This window comes from Rhinichthys klamathensis, unplaced genomic scaffold (assembly GCF_029890125.1).
Source record: "Rhinichthys klamathensis goyatoka isolate OS25496 unplaced genomic scaffold, OSU_Roscu_1.1 h1tg001306l_1, whole genome shotgun sequence".
NCBI lineage: Eukaryota > Metazoa > Chordata > Actinopteri > Cypriniformes > Leuciscidae > Rhinichthys > Rhinichthys klamathensis.
In genome coordinates, this window is record NW_026607422.1 from 20,456 (window position 1) to 34,651 (window position 14,196).

Genomic DNA, 14,196 nt, shown 5'->3' on the forward strand with positions numbered 1-14,196 from the left:
TGAATGTTACGCTTATTAATGGGCTGTGTCACGTACTGCCTCCATCCAGCTCGTGTCGCTGCAGCGCTCGCCCTCCGCCCAGTGACGTCACGGTGATGTAGAGCGCAGTGCGGGCGGAAGCGGGTGGGATGATGGCGGCGGTGCAGCGGGGCTCCAGCAAATGGCTCTTTACCCGAGAACAGTTCGAAAACACGCCGTCCCGCCGCTGCGGAGTCGAGCCCGACCGCGAGCTCTCATACCGACAGCAAGCCGCCAACCTGATTCAGGATATGGGACAGCGGTTAAACGTGTATCCTTCACTAAAACAGCAGCGCTGTGATAGAGTTAGCCGTTAGCATATTAGCACGCTGCCGCTTTTGATCAAGTGAAAAATGTGCCGGCTAAAATACGATGTTTAAGGCGTTAAAATCCACACAAAACACCTTATTTTTTACAGTTCGCCATTTAAATGCATAATAAAGTGTATTTTGGGGTATAACATGAGTTAGTGTGTGAATGACAGGAAGGTGATTCAGTGTCTTTATGCTTGATCTAAACCGTATTTCTGGATTAATATTATTTTTACCTGATTTAATCTGTTTTTTATTCTTATAATGAGGTTGTTTGGTGTATTTTATGGGTTTAAGAGGGATTGAGACGTAACTATGTTAAGGCTAAACAAGGTGTGTTTTAATTGCGTGTTGTCTTATGTAAATATGCTATTTAATGTATTTTCCCTTTTAATATAGTTTATTATTCAGTTTTTTTTTCAAATGTATTAATGCAAATTTATTTTAGTTTGGTTTTGAGTGGTCGTTATGAAAGTTGCTATTTATTATTAGTAAAAAAAAATTCTATATTATATTGCATAGAGTAGGTTATTTTGTAGTGTTTTTCTTCCTTGATGAAACTGTGCAGATCCCAGCTTACAATCAACACATCAATCGTCTATATGCACCGATTTTACATGCTTAATTCCTTTACGAAATTCCATAGAAATGTGAGTATGCTTTTCTTTTTTTATTGATTATGATTTGATCACTCTAAATTTTCATATTTATTTCTGTGTGTTTGTTGACTTGCGCATCCACAATATTTTGAGGATTTCACAGGGTTTTAATTGGCAGCACTGGTGCTATACGTAACCTGATTGTTTATTGATTTTTTGTCATATTTTGAAAGGTGCATTAATTCTTTGCTCTCTTCAATCAGATCATCTCTCCCACCGCTCTGTTTCTGGCTGCTAAAGTGGAGGAGCAACCCAGGAAACTTGAACATGTTATTAAAGTAGCACATGCTTGCCTGAACCCTCAAGACCCTCCGCTGGACACCAAGAGCAATGTGAGTGTGAGGCTTGTGGGTATATGGGCCAAAAAATTATTGTGATCATTTTTTCATTACAGTCGATATAGATATTGTCACAATAAATGTCAAATATTTTTCTTTCAATTTGTAGAAACCAGACAGTTAATTGTGGTTTTAATCTACTTTTTATTGTCAGAACATGACAAACACTTGCCAAACAGGTGAACATTTCACAAATCTGAGGTAGAATATTTACAACTTTTCATTATTTTTTCCATAACAAAAGAAATTTGTTGCGCCTGACTTTGATGCGTATCTTCGGCACAGTTTGCAGCACAGGCCGTAATATTAATATTTTGTTTTGTCTCTTAGAAATTCACATTTGACAGTAGCTTGAGTTAGGATGCAGATGTAAATTTGTTCATTAACAAAAATGGTAACATCTGTAAAAATGTAACCAACCTCATAGGGTAAAGTTATATATATTTTGTTTGTTAGGACTTTTGTTAAAATTAACCATTGGTCAGCCATAGTATCATACATTTAGATCATGATTATCATAGGTAAAACCACGCATACATAACACCTCACTACCATGGTAAAATGTAACTATATAGTTTCTATTGTATTTGTTATGAAGACCAGTAGCCTTTATAAATTATTTACTATAAATAGATATGTACCAGAGTTTCCGCTAGAAAGAAATGGTGCCGGTCAAAATGACCGGCAGAGTTTTCGTTTTACGGACATTTTGATGATATGCCGGTCAAATATCGCCCCTTAATTAGTCAAGTTGAGGAAAACTGGAGGCAGGCTATGTAACCTAAAAAATAACTTCACATATCCTCCTGAGACCCAGAAAAAAAGTTTTTTTTTTTTTTTTTTTTCCATGTCATCACACTGTTTAGAGCACAATAAACAAATGGTAAAAAAACATATATATAAAATAATATTTTATTCATACGTTATGCTATGTCCTCTGTAGTGGACGCCAGGACTAAGTTGTTTAAAAAATAAAATGACATGAAATTATATGTATAGGCAAAAACAATGGGATTTTTTTTTTCAATCACCAATACATTTTGGGGTTTCAGGATTTTTTCAACCAAAATTTGTATAAAGATTATTCTCAACTATGTTATGAAAGAAATAATGGAATGAATTGATACACCATTTTACTTTTTGCAATATGTGGGTAAAATGGCCATAAGTTAATATTCCCATTCAATGCAATGTATCTATGCACTGTATCTAAGTTCTGGGAGCAACATTTAATGAAAGAATAAAGGGTAATAATTGGAGTAATAATTGGCAACATTTTAATAATAATATCTAACATTTCATAGGAATATTGATGTATAATTTATTTCCATATTCACTTGTTGTGTCTCCCAGAATGCCTGATAAACATGGTTTTAGTTTACAGTGGACACGTTTGAAATCAATGCCCTGTTCTGTAACAGAAAGTTTTTTTTTTTAAACCCCTTAACATTTTCCTGAGATGTTGTTTTATGAAATACAATTTGAAAAGTAGTCCAATTTATATTATAATTACACTATATTATCATATTTCCATAAGAATGCTACATTTGATCACTAAATTAATGTCAGACATTTTTAAAGACCAAGGAGAAGTTGTTTTCATGGTGAAACCTCCAAACATTTGGTATCTCTGAAAAGTCCTGAATGTGCTCTTTACAGGACACCCAGGTTGTGTCATGTGACATGTATGATGTCAGAGAAATTCACTAAAATATAATGTCCACTACAGTGGACAAAAGTCTATTCTTGGGTCCCAGGAGGATATCGCGTCTTTTGCGCGCTCAAGTTCGTTATTTCAAATGTAGGCGCGCTCATAATGGAAGTGCGACGCGCTCGTTTTTTCCAAGCGCGTCTGCGCCGCATCGAGATAAAAACATCTCGGTGTGGACTGAGGTAGGGCTGCTATTTTTATTTAACGAAAAATCTTAGTCTAACGGGAAAAATAATATATTTAGTGTTGGCCAATTTTGTGTTTTTTATTTTTACTATTTTATCCTGTTTTTCTCCGTTGTCACTGTTAGAAATGCTGCAGGTGCGTGAAAATTTGATCTGAATCCAGGTTCTGTTTTTGATCTGTTCTGTATGCTGCTGTTTGCACTTTGCACGTTAAAATAAACCCTTTGATAAATAAATAAAAATGTTTGTAGTTTTAACGGGTCACAGATAGGCAATTTATTCTTATTTAATGCCAATTCAATATTATAATCTTATCAGTTAACGGTTAATAATCGATTAACGAGCGGCGGTTGTCGGTCGGGAAAATTAACCGAAATGAGCATCCGAACTGGATACATTTCGTTGGAATCACTAGGGCTGGGCAAAAAAATAGATTTTTCGATTAATCGTTTTTTAAAATGTGGTCGATTCAAAATCGATTCTCAACGGTCACGAATCGATTTTTCCCATATTCAGGGCTCGCGGTGCTGCGTCTTCTCACTCTGCACAAGGCAAGCGTCAAGCACTGCAGGCGTCGATACACACCAGAGACTATTTATATACACACTCGTGTTTAGGAGTCGGGACATGATTCACTTGCACAATCGGGCCAGCATTGCATCGTAACTAACGTTTATCATTTTCACGTCTTTAAGTTTTACCAGTTTAAACATTCAAGCAATTTTAAACTATCATGTGCTTGCGCACTCGCGCATGTTTTTCATTGCGTGCACATCCAGTAAAGCCTAAATCCGCCTCACAAACAGCTCGCCAGTAACAAAAGTTCTTTTTCGTGGATTATATCGCTTTAACAGTTAAAAACACGCAAAATGATGTCAAAACTCTGGTCTTGGTGAGTAACCTCGTAAAGACAGTCGGTTATGTCTTAAATAAGCATAAAACGCGTGTGGCAGACAGTATAATGAAACGGTAATGGATCCGTGCACTAGTTCTAGTAATATAGCATTAATTGTAAGGAATCAGAATTAATAGCCTATGTATTTAATTCAGTCAGGACTAAAAGACTATCCAGTGTTATTTTACATTGGATTACTTTATTCAGTTTCTGTAGTATTTCTGACCTACCTAAAAACTTTTCTTTTTATGTCTCTTTATTTGTTTCTTTAGGCCTATTCTATTGTATTTATTTGTGCTACTTTTTTTAATTTAATTCAAAGATTGAAATCAAGCTTCCATGTGTTGCATAAACTCTTAACAAAAAAATTACCCCATTGTAAAAACAAACATTTAGGTGAGATCAATGTAATAGAAAATTGTCTAAAAAATGATAACTGATATTTAGACTGAGATTTGTATTACATCTATATTCATTATAGTCGAATCGAGAATCGAAATCGAATCGAGAATCGAAATCGAATCGAATTTGAACATCTGAATCGATACCCAGCCCTAGAAATCACATATGAGGACCTCCCTTCGCTGGCTGTGGAGAAATGCAATCCTCCATAGCCACGGAGCGCTGTCATGATAGCGAGCGCATCACGTCGCAGGCTTACGGCATTGATAAGAGGAGCGGTGTCTGCAGACTCAATGCTTGTAAAATGGCAAATAATCCTTCTGATCGGTCTGTGTATTTTTGATTTATACATTTTAGGCTTATTCTCAAATTCCGATTGTGTTAAGGGGGTGGGATTATTAGGCCATTTTAATCTGACAATTTGACCGGAGAGATTTAATTTTGTCGGACATTTCATTTTTTTCCCCGGCCAATGTCCGGTAAGTACCGGACAACGGAAACCCTGATATGTACAATGTAGGCCAGCCAGTTAGTGTTACTTCAGTAAATCCATGGTAAATGATGGTGATTTGTCGATTGAAAAGCCTTCTATCTGGATTGGTCATGGCACAATGTTTCTCACGTTTGTCAGCACGGTTTTATCTAGCTTTCAAAGTAGTCTAAATCTCTGAGACATTAGTGTTCTTCGCTGAATTCAAGCACTTCTCACTGGATTTCACAGCGCTGTTTAGTGGTCGCTTGACAGTAAACGTATCTGCTATATTTAACTCGCGCTGCCATTTAAACTTTGAGCCGAACGGATAAATGGTCTGTGTAGTGCTGTTTTGTTCGCTTTTGCTGCATAAACAGTGTTGTCACATTGGAATTTCCAACTTCTATGTGATATCTTGAAAAATATTGACATTTAATACCACTTTTGAGACCACGAGGAAAACTGCCATATTAAGCCACATACAGATAATTGATCTCATAATTTTGTTGTAATAGTTTACACAGCACAGGCAGGCTTTATTTGAATAGTTGAACTACGTTTACATTAAGAACAAATAAACAAATAGAATAAAAAGACAAATGAAATAAACATGGCTTTAAGTTTTTCAGGTGGGTCTAACAGTAGTATTCAGGTATGAAATAAAACAGAAATTAAAGTAATCAAATGTAAAATAACACTGGATAGTCTTCATTGTTGAAATTAAATACAGATTAATGCTTACATTAAAGTTACAAAAGTTATTCAGTCAAGAGCAGCGAGGGATTTTCTCTTTGTCTTGTTCTTTGATTAACATGACAGACGTCAGCAGGTTTATTAGGCTGCCGTCATTTTAAGAGCTTAAGCACAGATCCAATATACTGTTACACAAATGCGTTTTCTATTTACGTTCCATAACTGTCTGTATTTACCTAAATCCTGGCCAAGACGGGCATATTCACACAATTTTGTATGTATTTGACCGTTTAAGCGCAATAAGCCACGAAAAGTAGTCAATTTGGTACTCGTGAGCTGTTTGACAGGCAGCTTAATGAGAGATCAGTGGTGCATTCGCTTTTGGTGTGGTACTGTGGGAATGAGTAAAATTATGCGCAGTACAAGCACTATTTAACAGGAGCAAGTGAGTGAGAGGAGGCGGGTGTGTTTCAAACTGTAAATTCACCATTGGAGAGAAGAGAGTGAGAATGCTCAGCTGGTTTGGGTGTATCAATACTGCAGAAAGGAGTATTGGAACTGTTTCAGATATTTCAGTATTGATGCATATTGAAAGATCGATATTTACTGTAACACAAACATTATTTAGAACATTTATCGAGCTTGTTATATTTTGATAAATTATTTCGCAATAATTATCATTCGCATTTTTATCACCCAGCCCTATAATACATTATACAAAATGATGTAAATTGCAGGTAAATGGTATGAGTGTTAAATGATTATGATTATTTGGTCAGTTTTTGATGTTTTGCCATCATCATAAACATTGAGCTGGTGTGATTGTGTGAACTGCAGATGTACCTCCAGCAGGCCCAAGAGCTGGTGCTGTTGGAAACCATAGTGCTGCAGACACTCGGTAAGTGGGGATCTGTTAATGAAAGTGTCTTTGTTCCTGATGGTGAACACATGAGTCCTGTCTAACCGGTGGTTTTGTTTCAGGGTTTGAGATAACTATAGAGCATCCACACACAGATGTGGTGAGATGTTCCCAGCTAGTGCGAGGTAGATGCTTCCAGTCTTTCTTCATCTCTTTCTCTCTTTTCTTTTTACTGGCTCACTTATTGAAACTCAAAACTTCGTTCTGCCTTTTTGGCTTTGCATTGTAGATGTACGATGATGCTGTTAGCTGGGCTTCCATTCATGTATTTTTTTCAGACTTTTATTCATTATTATTATGCTTTATGGGAACCCTAAAATGTGGATTAAGTTTTTATTTTAGTTCATTGAATTTAAATGTTTTTTTTTATTCTGTAAGATAATGCATAAACTACAGTGGAAGCATATTTACTCAAAATATTCCTAAAAAAAGTAATTTGACTTCACCTTTAGACTAAGTAATTTTACATTTAAACTACAAATTGCCGTTTTATTTTGTGTAAATTTGTCTGTAAGTGACAATTTTGCATAAATTATACTTAAATATAAAATGAGTAATACAATAAAAATGTAATAATAGTTCTGCAAGGATGCATTATTGTTTAAAAGTGACAGTAAAGACATTAATAAATGTTACAAAAGATTTCTCTTTCAAATAAATGCTGTTCTTTTGAACATTGTTCATCAAATAATTATGAAATATATCAGTTTCTACAAAAATATGAAGCAGCAAAACTGTTGTCAACATTAATAATAAGAACTGTTACCTGAGCATCAAATCCTCATATTAGAATGATTTTTGAAGGATCATGTGACACTGAAGACTGGAGTAATGATGCTGAAAATTCAGCTTTGCATCACAGGAATAAATTACATTTAAAAAAACATTAAAAACAAAACAGGCATTTAAAATGTTTTACTGTATTTTTGATCAAATAAATGCAGGATTGAGCAGAAGAGACTTCTTAACAACCAAAAAACTTTTGAATGGTAGTTTATATTATAATATAAATATTTTTTATGCTATACACTGCAAATACATTTTTATTGGACTAAACTGAATTAAATTGAATGGTGCATGCTGTAGTTCTGAGTTTAGAAAGGCAAAACATGGTTGAAGAGTCACAGTGTACATTTGACTGGATTGTGTCTGACGGGACGTCTTTTCTGTCTTTCTCCTCAGCGAGCAAGGACTTGGCCCAGACCTCCTATTTCATGGCTACCAACAGGTTGTTACCCTGACCCCTATTTGTTGCACTGCCATGGCACCCTATGACTTCCTATTAGGCAGGGTTCTCCTTCATGTGTCCAACGCTCTCTCGCGCCTGGGCGAAGCGCTTGTCTGCCCAGCCCGGCGCAGTGCGGTGTAATGTACGGAGGGCTTGCTGTTGGCACAGAAGGTTGAATACACAGCCTGGAGTGTAGAGGTGCTAATAGAGATATCTTGATTGAGTGCATAGGTCAATAACTCAATTGGTAGCCTGAATATCAGCTCAGAGTTCAAAGGTGTAAACTTAGAGATTGTCACGGTAAGTACTAATGACCGCATTTCTTTTTCATGTTTATTTTTTGCTCGAAGCTGTATTATTATTATTTTAAAAATAATTGTATATATCTTCAATATATTAAAAAGCATAGATATTCTATTTTTATTCAGGATGATACATCACAATACCAACTTTTTTAATGCAAATTTCGACACATTGATGAATTTATAGAATAATTCTGCTTAAAAGGAATTTAGAATTGATCTACAAATACATATTTATTTATTTATTTAATTTATTCATGGGTTTGTGAACTATTTCGTTACAGTATGTCTTGTTGGTTTTAAGCACCGTTAATGAATTCACCTTAAACTTAATTTCTCCTGTATTGTAATTACTTCCAATGCTTTTTGTCCTTATAGCAATTTAATTTAGGGAAGATCCCTATTCCACTCTAGCTACATCCGGCACACTATTATTTTAATTTCACATTTTTCAAAAGCAAAGTTTTCGTTGGACAAAGACGCCTTCTCACTGTGTCGGAAGGCCAAAGCGTAGAGAAAAAGATGCGTTATTAAATGTATCAGAATTAGTGTAGCCTCGGCTCCCTTTTTGAGATCCAACGTTTTTTGTGGTCTAAACAATTTATTCTCAAGCAATGTTCTGTCAGCATTTACATACTTAAATCTGCATATTCTTTATATTCACCTCAGGGTGTTTACCTTTATTAAGGCCTTTTTTAGTCTTATTAAAGGTCATGTTTCATGCCATTTGATCAATAAATTCAATTATAGTAAGATACTGTAGGGCTGTTACCAATCAAATTAAATAAATTTACACTGCAAAATTACAACTGCAATAAATATTGTTATGAGATTAACTGTCACCCCCCTTTTTGAGAATAGACCTGAAAATGCACTATCCAGACTTAAATGGTTGAAATTCAAGATTGCTTTGGAATATACACTGATGTTTGGTCTTGTTTTAAAGAAGGCACTCGGCAGATTATTGCTGAAGTGAAATGGAAGTATGAAAAAGCTATGGCAGTATACATTTACTGTAAATCAAATGTACTGTACTTAATGCTTTTTATTTGATATAAAATCTATATTTTAATTTTTTTTTACTATAAAATCAAAGCCATTTATCTAACCAAGTTGTCTTCCAAATTTGACCCACTTTCCATTGATTTTTTTATGCATTCCCCTGTAAAAAATTAAAACATTTGTCAAAATCACTTCTATCACAAAATAGGGACCTTGAGACTCAGACCTTTTCCCGACAATGTGTTTTATCAAGATCAGAAAAGGTTTTGATTATAAGGTAGTTAAAATAAATGTTGTAATATAAAACCTGACACCTTCCATTAGGGGAGGAGCCCGTTAAAATAATTAAAAGTACTGTTTCCATGGTAACACAACATCCAAATTTAAAATGATTTTCACAGGAGGAATTTTGACTTCGTAAGCTTTCGAATGATACATCATTTATGATGATTACTAAAATATGTGATACACAAAAAAGGCAATAAAAAGAGCGAGCAAATAAGAAATGTTGAGAATTTTTATTTATTTTAAACTAAACCACCAGTAGGTGGCGGCAAGTCACTTAATGAGTGTTCAACCGATTCATTCAAAACGCTGAATCATTCAGCAAAAAAAAAAACAGCTGAGTGTTGCTTTGAGATTCGCAATAGTTCTGCTTTGATCTTTGTTTAGAACAAACACTGTGAATATTGTGTCTAAAATGCAAGTAACTTAATATGAGCTACTTGTTTATTGAACTATAAAATCATTCTAACATTTGCAATCGTGATAATATATCCGGCAAAACGGCCCTCTTGGTCATGTAATGTTACTTAACTATATGATATATGTTATTAATAATAAAAAAAATCAACATTTAGAATTTTTACCTCAGTATGTTACTTCTATGAGTTTCTTTGTGTGCTGTTACTCATTTGTTTCGATTACTCCATGAAAGTCTCTCAAAGTCTCAGCAGCGCGACTTTGTTACCAGAAATACTCTATTATCAATTCGGGGATAATTGCATTTCGATGCCTCCCTAGTTGTTTTTTGTCAGGCTATTTGTCCGGTCGGGCAAGTAAAATTTTCTTTCACTTGCCCCTTCAAAAAATCCACTTGTCCCGGACAAGCGTTAATGTTGAGCCCTGCGAGTCTTTAGCCATTTTTAAGAAACAGTTAAAGACGCCTCTTTTCCGCCAACACGTGACCCATTAATACTAACAAATACTATTCTATTATATATAAAACATTTTTTTACTTGCTTTGTGCACTGTGCTAGTCTATCTGGGACTACTCACACCTCTGGTATATTGTTGGTTTAACTGCGTCTATTTTTCTCATTTGTAAGTCGCTTTGGATAAAAGCGTCTGCTAAATGATTAAATGTAAATGTGACTAAAAGATCATTTCAGGCCAGTCAGGTGACTGTGAGCCGATTTGGTCATTACAGCAAGAAGTTGAGTTGCTTTGGCGTTGCTGGCATCATGCTCTTCCAGTTGAGTGTTGTGCATTTGATGCCACACTAAGATAATTAAGTAATATTTTTTGTTGACTGAATCTGTTTCATGCATTACATACATTTTGTTTTACAGCCGACCAGACAAACAGCATTCTAGCAAACATGCATCCGACTGGACTATGATCAGCTTTGACATGAAATAATCCCGATTATTATGATGAACTAAGAAGAATGGAAATGAACCGAAGGAGTTTATTGAATTAGGTTCCTAGGGAAGCATTTCTCATGTGCTCTGTTTGTAATGGAGTGTTTTCTGTCTCTTCTCTTTTCTTCTCTCTCTTGCAGTCTGCACCTGACCACCTTCTGCCTGCAGCATAAACCCACAGTGGTGGCATGTGTCTGTATTCACCTGGCCTGCAAGTGGTCCAACTGGGAGATTCCCGTTTCTTCAGATGGGAAACACTGGTGGGAATATGTGGACCGGGCCGTGACTCTGCAGTTGCTTGACGGTCAGTCAAACACAACTTGGCTTAGTAGATGCTTATATATATATATATATATATATATATATATACATATATGAATACAAAAATGTATATATTTAAAAATAATTGCTGTGTTTAGCATAGGGTTTTATATAGTAAGTTTGTCTCTTGATTTTGTAGACCTGACTCACGAGTTTCTACAGATCCTGGAAAAAACACCAAGCAGATTAAAAAGAATCCGAAACTGGCGGGTATGTACAAATACTTACCCAAGCCAGAAACCTACAGCTACAAACCAAAAATATAACACAACAGTATAGATTTTTTTGAAAAACTTTTGATTGCAAACTGTAAAGTATTGGACAGATTAAGCTTTATCTATTTTTGTTCTTGTTTTAGGCCACGCAAGCTGCCAAGAAACCAAAACTCGACAACCAATCAATAGACAGTTCCTTCCTGAGCCAGGAAACCTCATTGATGGGAAGCATGTGTGACATCAGAGTGGGGATGTATTCAGAACCATCCACCTCTTTCCCACTGGATGGGGCATCAATGTCCCTCAACGGCCTGTCAGACTTGCAGAGTTCCGCTTTCAGCTTTCCTGCACCGATTTCCCAGAGCGCCGATGCTTTTCTTGCGCTCCAGGGGGCGCCGACAAGCAAACACGGACATGGCTCGGGAACTCTCGCCCCTCAGAAACTCACTCTAGAGAAATACCGTGAAAAACATGCAGCCGAATTAGAGCATCGACGCAGACACGAAGAGGAGGAAAGCGACCAGCATCGAAAGCACGGACATTTGTCGTCCGAACCGTCTACGTCAATCAGGGTGAAGTATTCGCAACAGCAGGTACAAGAGCGAGCGCCGAAGAGCGGGTCGCTCAAACGACGCCACCCTTCCTCGTCGGAGAACGGCTCCTCTAGTCAAGAAGAGCTGAAAATGAAGATCAAGGTTTCGTCAGAAAGTAGCGGCAGTGGTAAGAGCCGTCACAGTCCGCGCTCCAGCCGCGAGAAACATCGCGAACATTCGTCGCACAAAGCACCGAGACACGACTCCTCACACTCACACGGTAGCCACCACCACCATCACCACCACTCATCCAAATCTCACCGATCTTCCAAGAGCCACTCCTCCTCTGCCTCTGTCTCTGCCAATCAACCGATAGGCCACGCCCATTTGGCGAAGATTGACAGGAGGCTGGGGGAGGGGCAGAGTTCTGAGCCTAATGCTGCTTTAATAAATAACGGTCCACACATGGATTATGAAGACACTTTTAATATGCTTGATTCCCTATTAAATGCGCACAACTTCTAAACTAGCGGAAAAAATCTAACATTTTACATAAAACCTCAAAAAAACGTGCGATTTTCATTCTTGAGCTAATTTTATGCAAGAATCACTCGTCCGTTACATGTCATAGTCTCTCTTTGATTAAATCATGTTTTATCACTGAATTTAAAGGAAAAAAACTACAAGTGAAGGTTGTAATGGCGTTTTAGTGTAAACGTGTAAACAACAATTGTGAATTTACGATTTTAAAACTTTCTTAGAGTCGTAGAGCTTGCTAAAGAGAGATTGCAAAATGCCGCTGGCAATTTTAAGTTGTTTTAGTTGGAGAAACGCGATGTGATGTGAAAATGTACATGTTCTTACTTCATGCTTGATTCACGATGGTCGTTTTGTTTTTCGTTAATCAAAGGGATGAAAATAGAAATGTGTGGCTGTTTACAAAAGGAAGGTGCAGATATCTGTTCACTGTTATTTGTATCGCTATATCCATGTATATATATTTCACGAATGCTCAGGTTTGGAGGTTATTAAAGGTGAAAAACGTCAGTCGAAACATAACTTTGAAAATTATAGCTGAAATTTCACAAAAATGCCTGTACACAGATTCCATTATAATGCTTTCCATATATTGTAAATTTAATGTACTGTAAAGTTATCTATTTTATGTTATTCTCTGTTAGAAAGCTGAACAGATGACATCATCGTGGCCAGGGCTGTTGTCTAATAATTTTGAAGACGTTTTGCTTGAAATTCCTTTTATTAGTTTTTACCCTTTACAGTAGTGGAAAGCAAAATGCCTTTTTCGGCAAGAAGAAAGTGGATGTTTTTTTTGTTTTTTTTTTGTGTGCCAGATTTGAACTGTCAAGATCGCATCCCAGAATTCTCAGCTGATCGGTTCATTGCGGTGTACGTCGAGCCTTAAACCTGTACGATAGAGATTTTAGCTGCCTGTGTGTATCGGTCCCATTTTCTATGATCTCAGTATTTAAGATTTGATTTCTGTTCCCGTCTTCTCCCCTCATTGGCTGCTGCTTCTGATTGGTTAACAAGTGGGCTGCCATTGAAATCAACCAACTGTCAACTTCACGTTCTCTGTCCGATGCCCTTAAAACAGCTTTGGGAACGTTTTGAAGGAGTTTGATGAGGATAAAGACACTTTTGCTCTAGATGTGGCCTAGACTCCTGTTGTGCTGTTATAACCTCCTTTCACCAGATACCAAAGGTTTGTGCCTCAGTGTTTGCCCACCGTTGGAACTGTATGAAACTTTTAGGTTTCCATCTTTTTATTAGATTTTTTTTGGAATGCCACAGTTCTTATTATAGTATTAGATATGAGTCTGTATGGATGATGTTTTGGATCGTCTAATAAACATCCAAGAAAATTGCATATCAAAATGTGTTGTCTTTTTTTAAATTGAATGGGTATTTAAAGGTGCTCTATGTAACTTTTCTACTAAAATGAATCCTTTTTTTATTGCCTGTGTGTGTGTAGGGGTTGTAATCACACATCAAAATGATCCACTTGTCGGGTTTTGCTATTACCTCTGAAGGCCAGTATTCCTATTTCTATGTGAAGTCTCCGGGTCGGATTTACCGCGAAATCCAACGGATGTGACCAGGGATGGAAATTAACTTTTTTGTCCACCGGCCACTGTGGCTGGTGGATTTCAAAATCTACCAGCCACTCAATGTTTTTACCAGCCACTTTCTTGTTTTTAACCGACAATGTGTAACTGCATGTGAAAATTAATACTACAAGAATACTTAAGCAGTTTATTTAATCTCAAGTCTCAATGAAATACTGACATTTTCTCTTTCTCTCACCCTCGGCCTCATCCACCTAATCTG

General features: G+C 36.5%; 1 protein-coding gene across 1 annotated transcript; it reads left to right on the forward strand.

The window, feature by feature from the left end:
• The first annotated feature begins 102 nt into the window (after nucleotides 1-102).
• ccnt2b (cyclin T2b) lies at nucleotides 103-13,735 on the forward strand. Its single transcript, XM_056245083.1, has 9 exons — nucleotides 103-289; nucleotides 898-979; nucleotides 1,192-1,320; nucleotides 6,522-6,582; nucleotides 6,666-6,728; nucleotides 7,786-7,831; nucleotides 10,919-11,082; nucleotides 11,239-11,309; nucleotides 11,458-13,735. The coding sequence occupies exons 1-9, from the start codon at nucleotides 129-131 to the stop codon at nucleotides 12,370-12,372; spliced, it is 1,692 nt and encodes a 563-aa protein (XP_056101058.1). The 5' UTR covers nucleotides 103-128; the 3' UTR covers nucleotides 12,373-13,735.
• Nucleotides 13,736-14,196: the final 461 nt, after the last annotated feature.